The 23573-nt window shown below is 33.9% G+C and overlaps 1 protein-coding gene across 1 annotated transcript in view; it reads left to right on the top strand.

Annotated features, from left to right (window-relative positions):
- Positions 1-23573, top strand: part of DNAH8 (dynein axonemal heavy chain 8) — a 114255-nt gene that overhangs the window by 42914 nt on the left and 47768 nt on the right. Inside the window, exons 32-53 of the mRNA XM_074538596.1 lie at positions 407-544; positions 1733-1973; positions 3029-3228; positions 3591-3744; positions 3837-4000; positions 4138-4240; positions 4795-4899; positions 5184-5345; positions 7171-7395; positions 8336-8508; positions 10157-10335; positions 12037-12224; positions 13075-13161; positions 13268-13375; positions 14151-14285; positions 14916-15077; positions 15915-16161; positions 17521-17762; positions 17845-17985; positions 21263-21500; positions 22449-22591; positions 23210-23344. Of these exons, the coding sequence (XP_074394697.1) occupies positions 407-544; positions 1733-1973; positions 3029-3228; positions 3591-3744; positions 3837-4000; positions 4138-4240; positions 4795-4899; positions 5184-5345; positions 7171-7395; positions 8336-8508; positions 10157-10335; positions 12037-12224; positions 13075-13161; positions 13268-13375; positions 14151-14285; positions 14916-15077; positions 15915-16161; positions 17521-17762; positions 17845-17985; positions 21263-21500; positions 22449-22591; positions 23210-23344 (3670 nt within the window). The remainder of the gene's footprint in view (positions 1-406; positions 545-1732; positions 1974-3028; positions 3229-3590; positions 3745-3836; positions 4001-4137; positions 4241-4794; positions 4900-5183; positions 5346-7170; positions 7396-8335; positions 8509-10156; positions 10336-12036; positions 12225-13074; positions 13162-13267; positions 13376-14150; positions 14286-14915; positions 15078-15914; positions 16162-17520; positions 17763-17844; positions 17986-21262; positions 21501-22448; positions 22592-23209; positions 23345-23573) is intronic.

The following is a 23573-nucleotide window of genomic DNA, read 5'->3' as shown; positions in this document are numbered from 1 at the left end:
CTGCCTGGTTTTAGATCAGAGTTTTAGTTCACATTCAGAGAGTGCACCTAAGCAATTTGACAGTTCTTTTCCACCTGCCCTGCTCTGCTTTGCACTGCAGAGCCAGCTCAGGGCACATAACCTAGGTTTCTTTTGGACTAATGGGGGTTTTGAGAACTAGGGAAAACCAAAACTTCCTCCAAATATGTTTAATGTGGATGTTAGATCCTTAGCACCAACCATCTGCCTATCAAAAAATATCTGTGGATATTTTTTGATGAAGTATTCTTTTCTACATTAAAAAAAAAGACTCTAATTGTCTACCCCTATTTTTTGTATTATTATTTCCTATATCATGTATTTAAATACTGTGAGGTGTCTAGAAAGCTGATTGAAATTATTGGCATAATTGCTTCTTTTTTTCCAGGAAGGAGTTAGGCTTGCTTCAGAAATTGTATGGATTATATGATACTGTAATAAGCACTATTGATGGTTACTATGACATACTTTGGACAGAGATAGATATTGAAAAAATCACTAATGAACTTACAGATTATCAAGCCAGGTATGTTTAGCGTATTAATAGTAACAGATGTTAAGTGCATTAAGATTTAGGTGAGTTCAGCAAAGCCATTTATATATTTATCAAAACCTCCATGAATAAGGTTTGTTGTGAACAATGAGATTATTCAAAAAGGAACAAGTTAACACCATACTTGTAGTGAAACAGCCTTTTACCTGTAGCTTTGATAAGTGAAGGGCATAAGATCAGTCAAAGTGCCAGTCTCATTAGCTAAACCAGCCGAAAGGTTAGGAGCACTGAAACTTTATTTGTAAAAGCTAAGTTCTTCAACGGGGATGATTAGCCCATTGGTTTTAAGTTTTGCATCCAATAATAATAGGCACAAAATTCTTTCACCCTCAGAGAAGGGAAGGCAGGTGTTAAACATCCAGTTTGACATCAAGTGGGGAGATAATCAACATGAGCATACTGACAGCCACCCAGCAGTGACATAGCTCTAAGCCACACACATGCTGCTGCATAGCTCCTGATTACTGTGAATATGAAATCACATCAGTGGGAGGTAGAGAAATAAGTGATAAAGGATGCAAAACCATGGATTTATTGTTTTTCCTGATAAGGATATACGTTCCCATTTGCAGTAGGGTATTCCTGTGGTAGGTCACCTGCTCGGTTCTTGGTGTGTTGGCTCTTTAAAAGTGTGGTCAAAGAGGTAGGTATTTATATTTAACGGTTCTCAGGGTTTTTTCCACACTAGAAATATGCAAACCAAAAGTGGAGGAGACAGTCATGTTCATTTCATTTTCATGTCTGTCTCCAAATTGATATGTTAGTAAGTGCCATGTCTGTTAAATTGAAGTAAATATTATATTTGTGCAATTATTTAATATGTGAAATTCAACTAATTTAACCAATATTTTTCTTTGATTTTTCTTTTCCAATAAAGAGTTTCTGATGATAAGCAAGAGATAATTATGTTTTAACAGAAACTACAGTATTTTTTATTTCCATTATTTGCAGGAAAAATATCAGTGTTTGAGACTATTAAATACTATGGATTTTAAGTAGGGCATTTGTATTAGTTTTTCCTAAACAGGTAGGCTAGTTGATATAGGAAATGTTGACTTTAATACAGTCCACTTCATATCTCCTTGTTTAAACTCTTGTTTAAACAATTGTAATTTTGACAAAAGGGAAATTTACTACTGTATCTCTTTGATTGAACCGCAGGTGCCGTAGACTACCTAAAGGCCTCCACCACTGGCAAGCATTTTCTGATCTCAAGAAAAGAATTGAGGATTTTATTGAGTGTTGTTCTTTGCTGGAAATGATGTCTGACAAAGCTATGAAGCAGAGACACTGGGATCGTATTTCTGAAACAACAGGACATACATTTGATGTAGAATCTGAGACCTTTTGCCTTCGAAACATCATGGAAGCACCAATTCTTGAAAATAAAGAAGATATTGAGGTAGGTACATATGTTTTTACCCTCCTTGTTCCTTTTCTATTGTCAGCAAAAATAATGTGATTGGTTATAGAATGGTTACTCTCTTTAAAAATAATTACTTCATTAAAGTCCTTGACTTTCAATCAGACCACACTGGTTTAAAACAGTCTGTGTTTTGTTTAGAAGTTCTTACCTATGTAAGAAAATGTAGAGGTAGCAGCTGGAATCTTTAGACCCTTATTTGTAGATAATCTCCTCACATTCCTCCTGCCATTATTTTTAATGATTTTCTTAGCTCTTTTTAAGCAGGAAAAAATCCTCAAACAAGACTTTAAATGATCATAGTCACCTAACTTTTTACCTCTGTTGTTGCTTTATAGTTCTGTAAGTAAATCAGAAATTTTAGATGAGAACTTCTTAAGAATATTTAATATTAAATTTTTTTAATTATTAGAAATAATTAAAAATAATTAGAAATAATTAGAAATATTAGAAATATTAGAAATAGTCTTAGAAATAATATTTTGATTATTCTGGATTCTTTTGAACCACACAGCTTCAAAAAAAACCCACTCCCTAGAACCTGTGAAAACTCAGTGGAGTTTCAATTTTTCATATGGTAAATACATATGCAAAAACTTATTATATCTATACTTGATTTATATGGAAGCATTCCAAGCTGACTTGCCTAATTTTTAATTAAGCTGTGATTTGAATAGAATGTTGGACTTGACCTTTCCAACTTAAACTTTCTTTAGATTCTGTGATTCTATGAACTGAAAAGTGGTAAGAGTTCATCTGGTGATGAGTCTAATCACTGCCCGTCCTCAGCCTTGCAAAAATCATGATAAAAAAATCTTTTTTAAAAAGAAATAACAACATGTGAAGACACAGAAAATACATATCCATCCATTTCCAAAAGTGATTTTTTTTCAGGTGTCCATACAAGTAATTTGAGTCAGTAACATTATTAGTGTGATATCTGCTTTTTTAAATATGCTATGACTGGAGGTACAGTATTAGGAAATTCATTTCACAAGACTGGAGAGTCTAAAAAAGGGGTCCTTTCTTTGCAGGATATATGCATATCTGCTATGAAGGAAAAGGATATAGAAGCCAAACTGTTACAAGTAGCTGAAACCTGGGCTGCCCAGAATCTGAGCTTTTCACAGTTCAAAGCAAGAGGAGAGTTACTGCTGAAGGGGATTGAATCAGCAGAAATTATGATATTGATGGAGGACAGTTTAATGGTTCTGGATTCTCTAATGTCCAATAGGTACTTGCCATGGTTCATGTATGGCATTTTCAGAAATACACTGTGAGAGCAACAATACTATTATTGAGCTCAATTAGCAGTAAATTTGAATTAAATAATTTTTTAAATAAAACAAACTATTAAAAGGCCTAATAAAAACCTCTTTATGTGTAAGATTTCAATGCATATTCAATTATAACAACTTTCATCTCAATATACCTTAATATAATCAAGTTGCTAAAATCTTTCCAAAATGTTGTTCTTGTTCTAAGTGAAACAAGAGTTAGTTTGTTCTGGGCTTGTGGTTTTTTCACCACTGTAAGTATTTATTTTAAAATAGCTTTATTTACAATTAAATAGTTTATGCTCCTCTCCACTTTTAGATACAATACAGCATTTAAAAAGCAAATTCAGAGCTGGGTTTCTAAACTAAGCAGCTCTTCACACATAATTGAAGAATGGCTGATTGTGCAGAACCTCTGGATTTATCTTGAAGCTGTTTTTGTAGCAGGAGATATTGCAAAAGAGTTACCCCAGGTAAACTTTACAATGCTTGCCTAATATTGTTTACTGAAAGCTTTCTTTGCAATAATTTTCAACAGATTATGCTTTGGTTTTTCTATATATAGGAAGCAAAGCGTTTTCAGAATATTGACAAATCGTGGGTAAAAATAATGCAACGAGCTCATGAAAATTCAAATGTAGTTGCCTGCTGTGTTGGAGATGATACTATGGAGCAACTTCTCCCTTATTTACATGAACAGTTGGAAGTATGTCAGAAATCACTTACAGGGTATGAATTGTTTGATTTTTACTGCTTTACTACATTGTAAATAATTTGTATGAAGAATTAAATGTATTACTTACACCCCTATATAGAAAAAATTACAACCTGAAATGGTTTAATAAAAATCTTGTTCAATTTTAAAGATATTTAGAGAAGAAAAGACTTCTGTTTCCAAGATTCTTTTTCATTTCTGATCCTGCACTTGTTGAAATTCTTGGACAAGCAAGTGATTCTCATACTATCCAGGTATGACTTTAATGATTTTTTTTCTACTTATAAAAAGAATTAATATAAAGGGAGGCATTTAATAAAATGGGATGCAAATATTTTCTTTTTATAAAGTTTGCTTGAAAAAAAATTTGGTATCTTGCGCTCGACTATTTTAAAAAATGTGAAATGGATACCTGTAATTCAAAACAATCTTCAGAATTCAGACCACTAGAACATGGTTTGATCAAGTGATTTGCTGGGGGTTTCTTTCCCAACTGAACTAATAAAAGGGCCCTGTGAGGCTTTCCTGCTTTGCATATTGCAAAATTCTTCCAGCTAGTCTGTATTGTTACTGAAGGTCGATTGAGATAAGCCAGTGTATCTCTGCTAGATCAGCTTTGCAAACTGTAAAAATACAGTAGACAGAGATAAAATTCTACACAACCATTTCTGTAATTGCTACCTAGAGGGGGCCGGAAATTCTTCTGTAAGTTCAGATGAATTTCGCAGGATAACCTTATTTGAGGGGGAGTTTTCTGTTTGCTAATGCTAAATATTTACATTGAATAACTCCTGAATTATCCTTACAGCCACATCTGACTTCCATATCTGACAACATAAATGAAGTAGAGTTTCACCCAAAGGATTACGATCGCATACTGGCAGTCATATCAAGAGAAGGAGAAAAGATTTCAGTAATTATCTGTTTTTTTTTTCTAGAAACATTAATAGATAAATAATTTTATTTAATGAACATATAAGATGTATTAAGGTGAATTATGGTTAATTACAAATAAATATTTCAAGATTTTTGTTAACAAGACTAGAATATGTCTTCATGAAATAAATTGCTTGGATACGAAGTAAAATATGTAGCTGTCATGAATAGGAATTTAGTAACTATCTAGTAACTCACATTCTTGAACAGGATGTTGGTAAATATGTTCAATGTTATACATTTGCTTTCATTATTTTTCAGCTGGACACTCCAGTGCTTGCAAAAGGACCAGTAGAAATTTGGTTGAAGGCTTTATTGCAAATGCAGCAGAGGTCGTTGCATGGCATAATTAGGGCAGCATTTTACCAAATTAGTGACCCAGGATATCAGTTGTTGAATTTTCTTAATCAATTCCCAGCACAGGTAAGAATGCGAGGTGTGTACATGTGTCTGCAGTCTGGGGTGTGTCTGGGGGCATGTGGAAGGCAAAGAGCACGTGGGATTGCCTGTATGAGCAAGTTTTCATAGAGGAAACAAGGGGAAGGATCTGGACAGGAGAAGGTAATCCTAAATCACTTTGATACTCAGTATATAGCATCATATTTTTCTTGCCATCTGCTTTAAATTTAGTTTTTTTAGTTTTTTCAGTTCTCTTGGTGAATATAAAGTAGTGTTTATATTTTCTGTAATGGATTTTTTATCCCTTTGAGCTGCAAATAAAATTGCAATTGTGTAGATTGATTTCTCTCATAATTTAAGATTGTAAGAGCTATGATTATGATTATTTATCTCATAATTTATAAGATTTATCTCATAGTTCATATATTAATCACTATGATAATGCAGTCATAGTACAAGGCTATGTTGAAAGATCCTAGAAAATCCTCCATCTTACTGATAATTAATAAATTTCAGCTAAAATTATTGAACTGTTTCCCATTCTGTATGAATTCTGAATCTCCAGTTTGCTGACTAGTACAGTACTGGGTGTAATTTTTAATAAAAAATCCTATGGATATTAAAACTAGCTATCATGTTGCTATTTTCAAAAAAATCAATGCATTTAAATATTTAATAGAATTATCTCCTAAAACTCTATTTATTATGTAATTGGGTATTGTCTCATCAGTGTTTATTTGAAAGATTTTCCTACCTTAAACAAATAAGGACTGTCTTGTTTCGTGTCAGACATTTTGCTGTGGCTTTACTGCTGTCTGCAAAGATCTTTTCTCACACCTTGCAAAGTTCTTACGTTCAAAAAATTTGTTTGTGTTGGAAGGGTTTGGCCTAGGAATTTTTACAAAGAAAAGCTGTGCCACAGAAGAGAGGAGTTGGGCAAAATGCTGACAAATTAAATGTTTTCTTCAAACTGTCTTTTTCCTGGCTCAGAAACTGCTGTTTTAGATAGCATGAAATAGTCACATCCTAATATAATGTTATTTATTTTTTGTTTTCCTTTGACTAATTGGTGGTTCTAAAATTAATCTTTTTTAGTCTCTACCTATGATAGCTCACCATTTAGAATCATGAGGCTATCTTCCAATACACAAACTTGTAACCATGAAATAACTACAGTTATAGGGAGCCAGAAAAGTAGAAAGAGATGTTTAGTAAAACTTTTAGGGCTTGGTGCTTTGTGAATATAAAAATGTGTGTAATAAAAGAATACAGAGATTTTCTGTCATTTTTTGTTGTGGGTGTTGTAAATCAAAACCAATCTGAAACAGTAATTTATGTACAACATCCTATAACTCTTTAGATTTATTTAGAAGCAAAATAACTTGTAGTTTAATGTGCTCTAGGCTTTACTCTGGGCATGACAGAATGTTAGAAGGCAAGCCATCCCATGGTCAGTGAAAATTCACAGCAATTTAATGTTCTTTAATTAGTTACAAATTGGCAATGGAAAATTGTCAGAAGGTCTTCTTCCCCCAGAGCCAGTTTGGGTACGTATTCCTGGAGTCCTCTAAAGGATTAGAAGGGAAAATGACACTAGTCCTTAGTTTGAGAGTATCTCACTATGTGACAAATTTTTGTAAAAATTTTAAATCTTTATCAGCAGGTTGTGCAGCAGAGCCTGTTAATTCAGCCAAGGTGTCCTGGTGGGATAGAGTCATGTTGGATGTAGTGATATTTTGGAACTGTCTACACCATGATTCATCGTTCCTATTATAACTAAGCCTTCTGTCACGCAGCTAAAGTTCAACAAGTGATTAGTTTGTATATTTTTCATGTGTTACATTTTTAGGTTGGATTACTAGGAGTTCAAATATTGTGGACACGTGATGGAGAAGAAGCTCTACGCAATGCTAAGGATGACAAAAAAATCATGGATGTAACCAATGCTAGATTTCTGGATATTCTGAATACATTGATTGGCCAGACCACACTGGATCTTTCCAAGTTTGAGAGAGTGAAATTTGAAACACTTATTACCATCCACGTGCATCAGCGTGATATTTTTGATGACTTGGTATAGATTTTGATTTCTGACAACTAAATGCATTTTCTGTCATAATACTCTTTCTTATATGTGGTAGCTACAGTTACATGTGTATTCATATGTAAGAGATGTCCATAATCTCATCACAGTAAAATAATATAATTTTGCTTAAAATAGAATAAAATTTGTTCTGTCAGCTAAGTATTTTTGCCAAATGTTTACACTTTTCCTAGAACATTTAAATTTTCCATGTCTTCCTATAGAGTTTTTTTTGGTAGACAAAACAAAGTATTTCCTTTCTTTGAAAAGAAGTTGTACTACTCTTAATTGCATAACATAAGAAGTTAAGACTGCTGAGGGTGTTGTAACTGCTACATAATTTCCTCATGACTTTACAGAATCTCAGTTGGCACATGGCTGCACCTTCCTAAGGAGACTACATAGAACTCACACAAACAAAAGACCCACTAAAATAGTTGCAATCCTACACTTGAACTTTTGAGACTGTGCTAAATTGTTACTGTTCCTTCATTCTTTGGGGAATGGCATCCTTCAGCACTGTCCCTCACATATTTCCAGAGGCTGTTAAGATTATGCAGCATTTGCTTCTCTGCCTTAGTCACATCCTTCCCTCATCACACCCTTTGTTGCAACGTGTTTGGAGGATTTAGCAGCGTGCTACTTGCATTTCTCACTTGGAAAGTGACTGCCCTACTGAAGCAGTTTCAGATTTATCTGATAACACAGATGTTGGGACGATTTGGTTAAGTGGTCAGGAGGTTTTTAAATATCAGTTTAACATACATCTGAACATGTTATATCATGTTTATTGTATATAAGTTTACTTACACAGGAACTTTAATCTGAGTAATCACTCATTATTAACATAAAAATAAGCATTTTATCACAGTTGATAAAGTCAGTAACTATAGGTACTCGGTTATAACACATACTTTTACTTTCTTTTAAGGTAAAAATGAACATCAGATCACCAACTGATTTTGAGTGGTTAAAGCAGTCAAGATTCTACTATAAAGAGGATTATGATCAAGTCATCGTAGGAATCACAGATGTTGATTTTGTTTACCAAAATGAATTTCTGGGTTGCACTGATCGTCTGGTTATAACACCTCTTACAGACAGGTTAGAAAAGCAATTATAGATAAGGAATACTTTTAATATCTATGGTGTTTATTTAATATTTATCTCTAAAGAGATACAATCTGAGTTAAGTCCTGTGTGGGCTGAAAGCATTCTCATACATATGCTTAATATATGCTTTTAGAAAAGGTACTACTTACCTGTACACTCACTACTCTGTACACTTACTAATTCCTTTATCATTCCTTTATCACAGTTTAAAAAGAACATTTAATAACAGAAATTCATTGTTTTAAGGTTATATAGTAGCATATAGTTTAGCAGTATACTGAAGAGAAGGTTAAGTCAAATATTTCAAATTTTGTAATAAGCCATTCTGTAAAGATTCTCTGGCTTCTTTGAAAATCTAAGAAAAAGCTGTGTGCACTCCCTTACTTCTTCTGTAGCCAAGCAAGTAAATGGTCATTTTGTTTCAAACGTGGCTTAACGAAGAACTGTATTTCCTTTTTCCTTTTGGGAATGTCTTTGCTTCCTTCCTTGTCCAAATTATTTTTCCTTTTGATCCTTTCTTGAGATATCACTTTAAACCAAATGAGAAGATAGAAGACCAAGAGATATTTCACTTGCAAAAAGATCCCCTAAAGAAATAAAAACAACTTCCAACCTACAATAATTTACTTTGATATCTGTGTGGTATATGTGCTTCTATCACTTTTTAAATACCTTTATTCTCCAGAAGAGGTAGAGCTGCTGTCACGGCAATATAGAAAGCTCAGTAGGTTTCTGCAGTGAACTGTATTGCCCTCAGGAACTGAGTATTTTTTATGTAAAATTGTTAAAGTCTACCCCAAAATTGGTTGAAGCAGGATGACAGAGAGAAACCCTTCCTGACACTTCAGAGGTCCTTATTGTATAGAAAGCAAGAAAGTTCCTGAAGTGCAAGTTGGGCATAATAAATTACAGTGATTCAAACTAAAATGAGGTACCAGTTAGTTATAAGTCTCTGTTTAATATGGATTAAAACCAGAAATACTTCATTTAGAATGTGTTCAAACTATGTTGATTTGATAGTGAAGATACCCCATTGTTTAATTCCTTTAGCATTACTCATTCAAGTATAAATAAAAATATAATCTAGACTTTTTTTAAACTTTAAAAAAAAAAGAAGTAAAGCTTAGGGTTCTATTCTATTTCTTCTACAGATAGAATTGTAACTATCTTACACATAGCATGGGAAGGGGCCACGCATATATCCTTATTCTTTCACACTTGAGGATTTAGTCACAGGTAGCATAATTAAATGTATATGGGTTAGTATGCTGCAAAATATGATGGCATAGCAGAATGCCTCAGCAGAATGTGCTCTTTATAGCAGCCAGAAAAGTTAATGAGAAATATCTTTATGGGATGTGCATTGATTTTTTAGCTTGTTAACACCAGGGTTTGTTTCTTTTCTTATTTGTTTGATTTGTTGGGTTCTTTTATTTTATAAGTAGTGTTTAAATGTTGTATTTTGTGCCTTTTACCTTTCTGAACTTCTTGAGTCAAAATCCATAGGATTGCTTTATAAAGAAGTAGCATTTCAACATAGGGGCTGTAAAATCTATTGCATAACTTGATCTTTATTTTATATGTATGCATCTATATCTCGAATATAATTTAATAGATTAACATAAATTTGTATTTGTAGGTGCTATATAACTTTAGCGCAAGCTTTGGGAATGAACATGGGAGGAGCTCCAGCAGGACCAGCTGGAACTGGTAAAACAGAAACGACGAAAGACATGGGAAAGGCTCTGGGGAAATACGTAGTAGTCTTTAATTGCTCTGATCAAATGGACTTCAGAGGTTTGGGCAGGATTTTCAAAGGTAAGATTTCTTCCTGTAGGATAGAAGAGACTTCCACAGGTGCAGGTAGAACAGGGTGCTCACTTAGTTCCTGACTGTGCTGGGTTTTGGCTGTCTCCAGGGATGGACGTTCTGCAACGCCTCTGCTTAAGTGTTTTGATCATTCTCATCACATTTTTTGTACTTCCTCTGGCTTGGAACACTTTGAACTCTTCCACGTTGAAACACTTGTCCATTGTCTTCTCTTCTTCCTCTGCCCCTCTGAAACAAGCCCGACTCCAACTTCTCAGTGCCTCCTATTATCTAGCTGTCAACAGCAATAGGCTTTCTCTTCAGGCTCAACACATGCTGTTCTCTCAACCTCTCCCGCTGTGTCCTGTCCTCCCTCCAGCCCCCGACAGGATCACAGCCCCCTGGGTGCCCTCATGTGAATGCATCCATGTCTCTGCCCTACTGGGAAACCCCAAAGTAAGTGAGCATGGCGCTCCCGCTGCTCCCTCCCGAGTGCTGATATGCCTCACCCTGCAGGCTAGGCTCTTGCCCAGTATGCAGCTGGCTTCCCTTGCTACAAGGGCACAGATCTGATTCATGCTTAATTAGTTGTTAAACGGACCAGCAGCTCGTTTTCTGCAGTTTCAAACTGCTTTGCAATGCATTCCGCACAAAGCTTGTACTGCTGCACGGGGTTATTCTGGTCTAAGGGACTTGAACTTCACGGGATTTCTGTCAGCTCATTTTTCAGAGTAATGGTATTGTATGTATTGGGAAGGGAAGCAAGAGGCATAAAAGGGGCTAAAGCTGTGGGTTTATAAACATTGCCCATTTGAAAGTCATTAAAATTTTAGCAAATCTTTGAGTGACAAAATCCATGACAGAATGTCTTTAAAGTGATTTAGCCTTAACTGTGCAACACAAATAAACCCTGAATGACTGGCATAAATGATTCATAATTAAATAACAAGCTTTTGGCATGCATGAAAGAAAAACATGGCTTGCTGGTACTTTAATATCATTTGGGAAAAAATGCTGTTAGAAACTTTCTTATAAAGCATTGTGAAAGGAAAAACAATTGTCTTAAGTGCTAATACATACATGTTACTTTTCCAAGCAGAAATTAGGCAACTGTGAAAATAATTCTGTACAAAAAGTACTCTTCTTATTATTATAGTACTTCTAGATTTCTCTTTTAATTTCTTTTTCTTTCTCTGGATTTCTCTCTTTCTTTCACAGACATATCCACACTTTGAATGTTGTTAATGTATTGTATTATTATGGGAAACTTGTTTAGTGGGGACTTAAATTGTTAAAATCAAAACAGTGATTTTTTCGGTGACATTTAAGACTAATGTTTTGTAGTTCTGAGTCAATTGTTTTTAATTTTTTTAGACTAACAGTACAGCTTTTTGCAAATAATTGAATGGTGCTCTGCAGTAAAAGGCTACATTCACAGAATGATCTATAAAAAATATTTACCAAATATCCAAAATGATCATAAAATTTTTTCAGACCTTGGCTCACTTTTAAGCATTGTGTATAAATCAACTAATATTAATTCAGACAGATATGGAAATAGTCAGGTGGATTGGAGGAAGATGGGGCTTGACCATAGGGCAGTAAATAAAACTAGTGTGATTTAATTACTTGCAGGAAAAGTCATTTAGTTCAGATATTCAAATATGCATGAAGGACAAGAGATGATATTTTTTTCTTTCCCTGTTTTAGGTCTTGCACAGTCTGGATCTTGGGGATGTTTTGATGAATTCAATCGAATTGAGTTACCTGTCTTGTCAGTAGCAGCCCAACAAATCTATATTATTTTAACAGCAAGGAAAGAAAAAAAAAAGCAGTTCATTTTTTCTGATGGGGACTGTGTGGATTTAAATCCAGAGTTTGGAATTTTCCTAACTATGGTGAGTGTAGTAATAATTTCAAAGAAGTGGCAAATTATACTACATAGAGGTCAAGTGATACAGTGAAAAGAACTGGTTTTATTAATAAAATAATGTTACTATAGAATTAGATTAAAGTGCACAATACATAAATAATTCAATTATTCATTAGAGCCTGCCTTCATTTTGACTTTAATATTATAGGAAGGGTTCCTAATTATGTCCCTTCATTGCTGTATTGCTACTCACTGTGCAGACTAGAAGTTTGACCAAGCTTGCAGAATTTTCTGTGCTCACTGAGAGGACTGAAACACTAATATGATTTACTACGGTATCTTTAATAATGCTAATAATAATGCATTAATAATTCCTGAATGTTTTAATAATATTAATGTGTATTGGTAGTTTAATAGTATTAATATTTTAACAGTATTAATGAGAAAGATACTGTGGGGAGCAGGGACAAAAAGAACACTCACTTAAAGAAGGATATATAAGAAAGATGTTAACGATGTTTTTCAGGGACATAGGTCTTGACTAATGGGTACCTACATGGATACGTAAAAATTCTTCAATCTCCCATAGTATTAACTTTCAGAGTATGCTATCTTGCTGCCATAGGATTCTTGAGGGTTCATAACACTATTTCCTGTAATCTCATGGGCAGGAAATTTTAAGGTGCATGTTTCCTAATGCCTAGGCAGATGGCAATCCAAGATTACTTTATGGGAGATTAAAATTACAGTAATTGATAGGCAAGACTTCTAACTCTGAACTGCTCTAAGTATTTATACATGCATTTATTTTTATTGAACAATAAAAAGGAGGCTATTTTGCAAATCCTAGTGATGCATTATGTTTTCTTATTTAGAATCCTGGATATGCTGGACGTCAAGAACTACCAGAAAATCTCAAAGTACAGTTTAGAAGCGTTGCAATGATGGTTCCAGATAGACAGGTATAATTCCTGACTGAACTGAAAGGAAAAAATGTGTTTCAATTTGCTGACCTGTCTTCAGGAGAATCTAATGGAATTCCTACAAATATTTGTATTTGTATTTCAGATAATTATAAGGGTTAAACTTGCCAGTTATGGATTCATTGATAATGTGGTCTTGGCTAAGAAATTCTTTGTTCTTTATAAACTTTGCGAGGAGCAGCTCACTAAGCAGGTAATGTTATATATTCTTTTTTCTTTGTATTTACATCATAAAACCTCCTACTTTTTGGGTTAATCAATTTTTTTCTGAAACATCATCTTCATGCTTTTTACAAAATATTGAAGTACTTTAAATGTAATTTAAAAAAATACCTCTTTAAAATTTCTGAATAAATGACTACATTAATTCGTTAATATGTAGTTGTATATGCACATTTTTTGTTAAAGATGATGCTTTTTAGTTAATTGCAAGTGCATGAAGTTCTCTGCCTAAACATGTCAGCCAGGCAGAAAATATCCCAGTCATGTAATTTTTCTGTAAGAATTATCTAGGGCTAGGCTAAGTAGCTGGAAACTGGAAACTGGAAAGCACAGTCTAGTTTGATTGAAGTTGTTCATGTCCCTATAGCGCTGCCTTGACCTGAAGTCTGTGCTTTAAGATGCCTTAGCTGAAAAGACATGACTCAGAATGGAACTATTAGTTTTTTAGAATCCTGTTATTCAGAGCTATACATTTTTTTTATATTGCATGATAAATGATTTCATCAATTAAATTTAAATTAGGAAAGAAAAATCTTATAGCATACACACATCTTCCTGGAAACAACTTCATTATACTTCATTTATTTGAACAGAATAATTCCTAAACCGCAGCAACAATTCCTAGCTACCTTTACCAGGCAGGACAACTGCACTTTACAAGTAAATATGCAAGTGAAGTTTGATATATTAATGAAATAAAGCTAGAGAATTTGTTACTGATGCATAAGCCTTCTTCCACTCTCTAGGTCCATTATGACTTTGGTCTGAGGAATATCCTTTCAGTACTGAGGACTCTTGGAGCTCAAAAGAGAGCCAGGCCAAATGAAGGTGAACTGAGTATTGTCATGAGAGGGTTAAGAGATATGAATCTTTCTAAGCTGGTAAGAATCTAATTTAATAGTTAAGTACCATGTAGAGGAAAGCCTAATAGATCTTTCATGGGTTTTGTATGAGATCAGAAAAAATCTCAAAAGTTCTTTACTTTAAAAAATGAAGCATGATAACCTTCATGTTATCACTATACAGCATAGAGAATTTATTAGACTTGTAAAGAGCGTTCATTATGCAAAGGTTTAAATAGATTTAGATTAAGGCTTACCTCTGCATGTGACTTTCAGTGTCCTGGCTTGTGCACTAACTGACCACTGTACCATAAGTAAATTGAATAATGAGTGTCCACTAAATCAGGCTTCTAAAGATTTCTTTCCAGATAGGATGTTCTTTCCAATACATGCTGCAAGTAATTTAAAAATCAATTTTATAAATTGACTCCAGCATCTACTCAGTGGGAAATTTCCTTCAATTCTGAATTTCTCTTTTGCATGGCTTGTGGATGACATTTTCAAAGTGCAGCTTTTTGTAGCAAGCTCTCCTGTTAGCTGTCTGTAAGCATCTGTATCTAGAAAGTATGTTATTACTGCTTTTTTCTTTTAAAACAGAGACTAATTTTGATTTGGAAAAGTTCTTTGAATAACCATCCTTTAAACATTTAATGACATTTTTTGTTTCAGATAGATGAAGATGAGCCTTTGTTTCTGAGTCTTATCAATGATCTCTTCCCGGGGTTGCAGTTGGACAGCAGCACCTATGATGAGCTCCAGGCTGCAGTAGCTCATCAGGTTGAAGAGGCAGGACTGGTTAACCACCCACCATGGAACCTTAAGCTTGTTCAGGTAAAACTTTTTTTTCTAAAGCATTCTTCACAATCAGGAGTCAGAACAATGTGTTTGTGGGTAGACCACTGTCTTACCCAAGAGCCTGCACATGGCATATGGGAAAAAGTGAAGGTTGTGTGTGCACCTTGCTGAGGAAGACCAATTCAAGGGACTTGCACTGTGGTGCCTGTAGATCTTCATCCTGGAATGATAAAAGCTTTTATTCAGCTTGCAGAGGAAGAAACTGTGTATGTTTCATCTTACAAGATTTCGGCACCCTGGAGGATTACCACTGTTTTGTGCTGTTCACTTCATCCATACTTGCATAGGCAGACTGACACTTTCACAGCAAACCTAAGGCTAGTATTAAATGACAAACATAAAATTCAGTAGAGAACTCTCCTGAAACTAAACTCATACACAGTCCTGGAGGAAGTGCAGTCCCTCTGCTTGTTTCATATACATAGGTATTTCAGACTGTAGTAATTACTCATACTTCTGTAGTATTGATGTCTTACTACTATTAATTTTTCCTTTTAAATAATACAGAAAACACTTTTCCAAATCTTATAAAACAGTTTTCAGCTGCTTAAAAAAGTTTAGGTAAGATATAGTTCTGTGAAACATTTATAGTGTACTTGCTTAGTGCAAAAAAGACTAGGAACTGGAGATATATACTCTTCCACAAAACATTAAAATTCAGCAAATGCATGCTAAATTAAATCCTGAGCATATAACTTGTATGTCTAATACCTCTTTATCACTACTAAGTGCAAGAAAATATCTTTCTAAAGCATGTATTTGTTTTTATTTTGGTTTTTAAATTGAAATATTTTATTTTGATGTTGTTAATAGTTGTATGAAACCAATCTGGTACGTCATGGGTTGATGACACTTGGACCTAGTGGGTCTGGAAAAACGATGGTCATAACTATATTGATGAGAGCACTCACAGAATGTGGCCATCCTCATAAGGAAATGCGCATGAACCCCAAAGCTATCACTGCTCCTCAAATGTTTGGAAAACTAGATGCTGCAACTAATGACTGGACAGATGGAATCTTTTCTACTCTGTGGAGGAAAACACTGAAAACCAAAAAGGGTATGTAAATACTTCTCATTTGATATCATTAAAAGTTATCTTGTATGATATATTGAAAAAAGTATATTGAATTCACATATGTTCTTGAGGAAAACCATAGAGAACATATGAGATGAGATGAGGTGAGATGAGGTGAGATGAGATGAGATGAGATGAGATGAGATGAGATGAGATGAGATGAGATTACACCTCTTAAGAAAGGAGGTTTAAAGGTTTAGTATTTCAGTATATCTACATTTAAAAAAAAAGATAATTTTCTTGCCACTTCAGCTCTGCAATGTGTTACTTGGAAGCTGATAAATCATAAATTATATTAACTTGTTCTAATGGCACTGTCTTTATAATAATGTTATTGTCATGGTTTACATGCATTGATTGCCTGTATTTTAGGATTGGCATACTGAAATTTCTTTTTACAGTGTTTCATTTGTATCTGAAAAAATAAATATATCAAAGAAAGGGAATTCTTCTAGGGAACCTTCCTAAAAAGATGTTAATTTTAGACGACAGTTGAATTTCTTACATTGGAAATGCATACAATTTCTCTGTTAGAAAATTTATATATTCAAAATGAAGCTGGAATTCTAAAATTTAATTGCTAAAACATATGTACTTACATCTATGTTTATATTTCAAAGTATAAGAAAAACAACCAGATTTTAAGATCAGAGGAGTGTGCATAGTTTTCATTAACTTGAGAGGGATCTGTGAATATTCAATGTCTCTGGTTTAGTTGCTCAAAGAACCCTCACTTTAGCAACAAAACACTAAATTCCCCAACCTCCCTGTGCTGCTGGAGTAGGGTTGGGGCAGGAGGAGGAGGGAGGAAGAATTAGATTACGTTATAAAGAAAGAGGTTGCATCTGGAGAAAGAAAATGGAGTGGGGTAAAAATGTTCTAGGTGTTTGTCTTTGCTTCTCATCATCCAAATTTATGTTAATTTGCAATAAAATAATCTTTTCCAACTTGAGTCTGTTTTGCCCATGACAGCTGTCAAGTGATCTTCTGGTCTTTATCTGAACCTACAAACATTTTCACTGTATTCTCTCCCTCTGTCGTGATGAGAGAGGTAGAGAAAGAGAGTAGCATAGTTTCTATCTGGTAGCCAGCCAAGGTAACAAATATTCAACACTACACAGGTATAATTGCACCCTCATTTGCTATCAGTCTTTTCAAAATATTTCCTTAACTAAGTATGCAATTTATTCAGTAAGGAGCATCCGTATAAATGGCAGAAATTACAATAAATAAAATAAAATTTTGGGTGACATTTAAGTTCCCAACCATCTTTTGTACAATTATTTTCTTGATTTTTCAGCAATGTGATACAAACGGTCTCTCTTTTGATTATTTTTCCAGGTGAAAATGTGTTTCTAGTTTTAGATGGTCCTGTAGATGCAATCTGGATTGAGAATTTAAATTCAGTTTTGGATGATAACAAGACCCTCACTCTTGCAAATGGAGATCGAATTCCTATGTCTCCTTCCTGTAAACTGTTATTTGAGGTCCACAACATCGAGAATGCCTCTCCAGCAACAGTTTCTCGAATGGGTATGGTCTTCATCAGTTCTTCTGTCCTCAGCTGGAGACCAATATTGCAGGTAACACAACTGTTGCTGGCTGCTCCTTATTATACCTTGCTATACCTTTGATACAGAACATTATTGTGGATGTTTTTTTCAGGCATGGCTGAAAAAACGTACTGCTCAGGAAGCTGAACTTTTGCAAAGTTTGTATGACAGAATCTTTGAACCAGCATATACATATATGAAACTAAACCTTAACCCCAAAATGGAGCTTCTGGAATGTAACTACATTATGCAGGTAAGAGAGATACTGTATGAGTCTGTGTGAATTGACTGACAGTAGTAAAAGTGCAGGAATAGCAAGGAGAACATTTGATAGCTGTAAAATGTAATCTGAAAATATTGTCAGCTGAAAAAGAAAAGCTCAAAATCAATATTTGTTTCTTGGGCAATATAAGAGGAAGTGTGAAGATGTGCAGAAGACAATATTTTTCTCTCTACTACTTCATACCTAGGCTAGTCTTCTAATGACTGGAATTTGCAGGCTTCAGTAAATATCCAGAAGCATGTATTTAAGGTAGTGAATTAATTTTGGTTCTTTTAATACCAAAACATTATTGTAAGGGTCACTATAGCTCTACTGGCAATGTCAGCAGAGAGAGAAGAATAATTCTATTTATCTTTTCATCTTCAGATGTAATAGGTGTTATTCTGTTCATCAGGTCTTTCAAGATCAATGTGGTCATTTTTGCCTCTTCTTTCCTATCAGTTGGAATTCTACCTTGAATGGAGTCCAAACTATATCAGTGATTTATTAATTATATAAATACGTTTTTGACAGATTTTGCAAGACTGTCAGTCCTGTACTGCACATCTCCAGCTGATTTGTTTATGAATCTGTTGTCATCTGCAGTTTCTAAGTTTCCAGACTTTCCATTTGTCCATGAATCTCCCTTTTATTTTGACACACTCATAAAAAATTCAGTGGTGCCCTTGAAGAAGAGTCTAGACAAGATAATGTTTTGGATAGCCCTCCAGTTTAATGTCAAACTACCAAATTTGCACCCAGTATATTTTTCTGTTCATTAGAGAGTTAGTTTCAGATTTTCTAGATTGTGAAGTATTTTACTGCAAACTAATAGCCACAGTAAATGCTGGAGAGCTTAACTGTGCAGTATTAAACGACAGTAGAGTATCTTTAGAATTAAAGTCCCCAGGCAGAAACAATTGAACTTTATGTTGCGCAAAGCACAACATTTTTAAGAGAGGTATAATTTTTCTTCTACATTTCTTATCTGTGAAACCTCTAACTGAACTGAACTTGTCTTCATGGAAGATTTTTCCTGCAATCAAAAGTTTCTGTTATTTTTGATCAGCACTTGTTCGGAAGTGTCAGCAGTCAGTGCTCTATTCATGCTGCTTGATCAGGGAAATATTTCCCTGATTTAAGCTGTATTGATTGTTTCTTTGTGTGAATGAAAATCTCTAGTAAGTTTCTGTCACATCTGTGACACAGTAAATAACTCTTAGCAGGCCTCCATGCTTGTCTTATCTGAGAGCCAGTGTCACCAGAGATTTTTAACCTACTTAAAATCTCAGCTTTGCCATAAATGGTCTCTGTGCAGAAGAGAAACCTTATCAGCCTCCTGTTTTGTTGGGTCTTACGTCTCTGTAGCAATTGCAGGATTCAGGACATGCAGCTTCTGTTTAGTTCATGCATTTTCAAAAATTGCAACCAAATCAAAGCAGTTGCATCTGGCAGACTTGTATTTGAGTTTCAAAACTCAGTTTTGGATGTTTATCCAAACATGCACATGTACCTGATTATGTTCCATTTTTAAGCACTCACAATTTAAGTTTCCTATTCATGTACAACAGCTTTATAATGGCTGTTGTGGTCTCACAACAAATGTGGTCTCACCTTTGCTTTCCTCCTTGTAATTTCCACTGACTTTCTAACTCTTTATGCATCCTCTGGCCTACCTCATTAGGAAGACAAATATCATTTACCTTAGGAGATTCAACACCAATTTTCTGTTTATAGAGTTATCCTGCCTTACAAGCCTATTGGAAAAGTCAGTAAACTAGTAGCTAAAGGAGATCTGATTGGTATAGTCTGCATGAAAGATCAAAGGTGCTTGACATCATTCTTTACCAGACATTTACACAGATGCTAAATAATCATAGTAGAAAATCAGAGTTTCGTTTCTAGATAAACAATGTATTGGAAGATGGTAAATGTATGACTGGATTACCAGTTCGTAGGAAGGATAGAGGTTATCACTGATCCTGAGGCACCTTTGCAGGGATCAGTCCTGTTCAAAATGTTCATAAAGAGTTTGGAAAAGTTTTAGGTGAAGAAATTTATTGATGATACTAGATTATTCAGGGTATTAAGGACAAAACAACTATCCATGAAGAACTGTAGACAGACTTTATGAGACTGAATAAATAGGTAATAAAATGGCAAATGAAATTCAGTGAAGATAAGCATGAAGGAGTTCACACAGGAAGAAAACAAACTGTTCAATGCCATGACTTGCAGGCCTATGGGACATCTTGCCAAATGTTGTAATAGACAATAAAAGTTTATGTAGGCTCAAGACCAGTCTTGCTATTTTCAGGGTGGAAAAAACCACATGGGATTATAAAACAGGAAAAGTGTATATTGTTTAGAAAGCCACAAGCCGAAGAGAGTACCAACAGAAAGCACTACCCCAGCACCACCACAAACCAAGAGAGATTTTTTTCTTTTTACTCCTCCACTTTTGGCCACTGTTGCAAATGAGATTCTGGGCAAGCATTAGAAGTGTGTGTTACTTAATCACTTCCCACTCCAATTATGAGATGCAAGACAGCAGAAAGAGTACTAATTCCAAGAGCTGACTGAAAATCTGTTTCACTGTTAAAAAGGCATATTTTGGAACAAAATGCTGCACACTGCCTTGTATAGAAGGGGAGCACAAATGGGGTTGCCTAAAACAGTCAAACATCCAAATTCAGCAACATCTCAGAATTGTAGATACCAAGTTGCTATTTTTCTAGAATCTGGACTCTAGTTCCTTATAAACAGAGTAAAGCAATCACATAACAGAATAATTTAATATATTTTTTAATGAAAAAATAGAAGTTAATGTGATAGATAAATAAATTGTACCATAATTGAGATAAATACATCAGACAGATGCTGAAAGTTCTTCCATGTTTTAAAATGGAAAGAAATGGCTAAGCTTCACCTGTTCTTGAAGTTGTGAATATTGTAAAAGCCCTTAAAAAGCTATTTTGTTACCCTAGGTCATAAATTATGTTTGTTTTGTAGGCATAATTTAGAAGGATAACTGACAATCAAATTACTTAGGTAACTTTGAAAATTTTATTCAGTTTTATATAGCTATCTTTAATAAATTTTATTTGGTTTGTTTATCTGAATTTTATGCTTGATGGTTTTTTGTAATCTGTATTGATTTAAATTTTGAATATGTATAAATAATGCATATATATAAATAATGCATTTATAGGTAAATAAAAAGTGATTATGTAATATTTTCTAAATGCATATTTTAAAATATTTTCAGTCTATTAATCTTCTGGAGGGCTTGATTCCATTGAAGGAAGAACGTGGTGTATCAGCTACACAACTACTGCATAAATTGTTCAACTTTGCAATTATGTGGAGTTTAGGTGCCCTTCTGGAGCTGGACAGTCGAGATAAACTTGAAGCCTTCATTAGAGCTCATGATAGTAAATTAGACCTACCAAAAATCCCCCGTGACAGCAATCAAACGATGTATGAGTTTTATGTAACTGATCGTGGTAAGGAAAAGAACCAATATTCTTTTTTAAACTGTCATTTTAAATCTGTTACTGCTTTAGTCCTTATTATACAGTCCTATGAGTTGAGGATTTTTGACAGTGTAGTACCAGCACATCTGTGGATGTGAGAAATCAGAGACAAGGCATAGAGTGCTCACTGATAACCTTTTATTATTTCTTTTTCATTTCCTTCTTACAAATTACTTTTTTATCAATTTAGCCAACCTGCAATTTGTAGATAATTCATGCTTAGTCTGGTTTAGTCTAGCTCAATACTATTTTATGTTTAATTTTCTTATAGGTGGTAGTTTTCGTTAAAGGAATAAAATCTGATTTTAATTTTGCTTAGTAATTTATGTTTAACAACTGGTCATGAATGTGAAAGGTTATAGAATTATAAGAATAGTGAGATATTTAGATTCTTGATATTTTGAATAGTGTACTATTTTCTAGAACAATTTTTAAAATTTAACTAGCACACAAAACCATGGTCACAAAAAACTTACTGTCATGGCAGAGTATGTTCTCTTGTGAAGAAATGAATTTCTGTCATATCCAGATTTATTTTTATTTTACCAGCAATATTGATTTAGTGTATACATGTGAAATCCATATTTCCATGTTCTGTAATTTTTCATTAGCAGTGTGAGAATTTTTTTCTAGGTAAACATTCTTTAGAGTTTCTATTTAGATAAGTATATATAAATTCATAAATATGTCTACATTTTGTAGGATTTTAGACTGTTACAGGTCTATGACTAATAGAATGTCCTTTGTTAGGTGCCTTTTAGACAGTCTTGAGAAAATTTATCCCTTTTTACACTTTGTAGTATTCTACCCATAGTATCTATTTTTTAAATTATTGTATTAACAAAATATTGAACATATTGAACATGATCAGAATATTATGGAATTTCCCCCTTTTTTTTTTATTTTTGGTCATTTCAGGTGCGTGGGAGCACTGGAGTAATAAAGTTCAGGAATTTGTTTATCCAACAGATCATGTCCCAGACTATGCATCTATTCTGGTTCCAAATGTTGATAATACCAGAACTCAGTTTTTGATAAACACAATTGCAAAACAAAAGAAAGTAAGTAGAGGATTACATATTTTAGTATATGCCTACCATATTAAATAAATAGAAAAGTACTTAAAAAGTACCTGGATGTTATAATTGTTCTTCATCTTCTAGTCATTGTCTCTAGTCATTGCTTCCCAGGTGCATCATTATATTGTTTTATTTTTATTTTCTTAACATGGACCCTCTAATTATTTTTGTTAAATAATTATTAGTATATTAACTATATATAAATATATATAAATATCTGTACTTATTTTTGTTCAAGAACAAAACTTTAGAATATAAAGGAAGGAATTTACAGGAAGCCTTCTTAGGGTCATCCACTAAAAGATACTGTTGCAGCAGATGTGTCAGAAACTGGAAGAAGTTTGGCAATTGGAAGAAAATCCTCTAGCACATTCTTGTTTCTTCCTTTCTCTTTTAATTCTTCAAAGAAATTTCTTGGAGAATCTATGTGGAATGAAAAACACATATGGTGTCAGTGCATCTGGAGACAAGAAAAACCTATCCAAAAATGTAGCATTTAAAAATAGACACAGAAACTATTATTTTCTCAAAAATAGGTCTGTTATGCATATATAAATATAAGTTTTGATATTACTTATGTGGTTTAAATATCTGTTACAGGCTGTTTTGCTCATAGGAGAACAGGGGACTGCAAAGACTGTTATGATTAAGGGATATATGAAAAGATATGACCCAGAAGAGCATTTGTCAAAAAGTCTAAACTTTTCTTCTGCCACAGAACCATTTATGTTTCAGGTGAAAATATAGATTTTAAGCACTCTTGCATACCATTTCCTTGCTAAGTGTATAAAGGGTACTTAATTCTGATGAGAAGTGATTTAGAAATAAATTCTAAAGGATCTTTTTTTTCTAAGTCACTTCAACATTTCAGAAAATTCTATAAAAAATAATTTTTGCAGATCAGAGTAAAATATAGCCACTCACATAGAGATACATATATTCATGATTGCTGTGAGCTTTTTCA

The sequence above is a fragment of the Zonotrichia albicollis genome, chromosome 3 (genome assembly GCF_047830755.1).
Source record: "Zonotrichia albicollis isolate bZonAlb1 chromosome 3, bZonAlb1.hap1, whole genome shotgun sequence".
In the NCBI taxonomy this organism is placed as follows: Eukaryota; Metazoa; Chordata; class Aves; order Passeriformes; family Passerellidae; genus Zonotrichia; species Zonotrichia albicollis.
The sequence above is the reverse complement of the archived record's forward strand: the minus strand, read 5'-3'. Positions and strand labels throughout refer to the sequence as shown.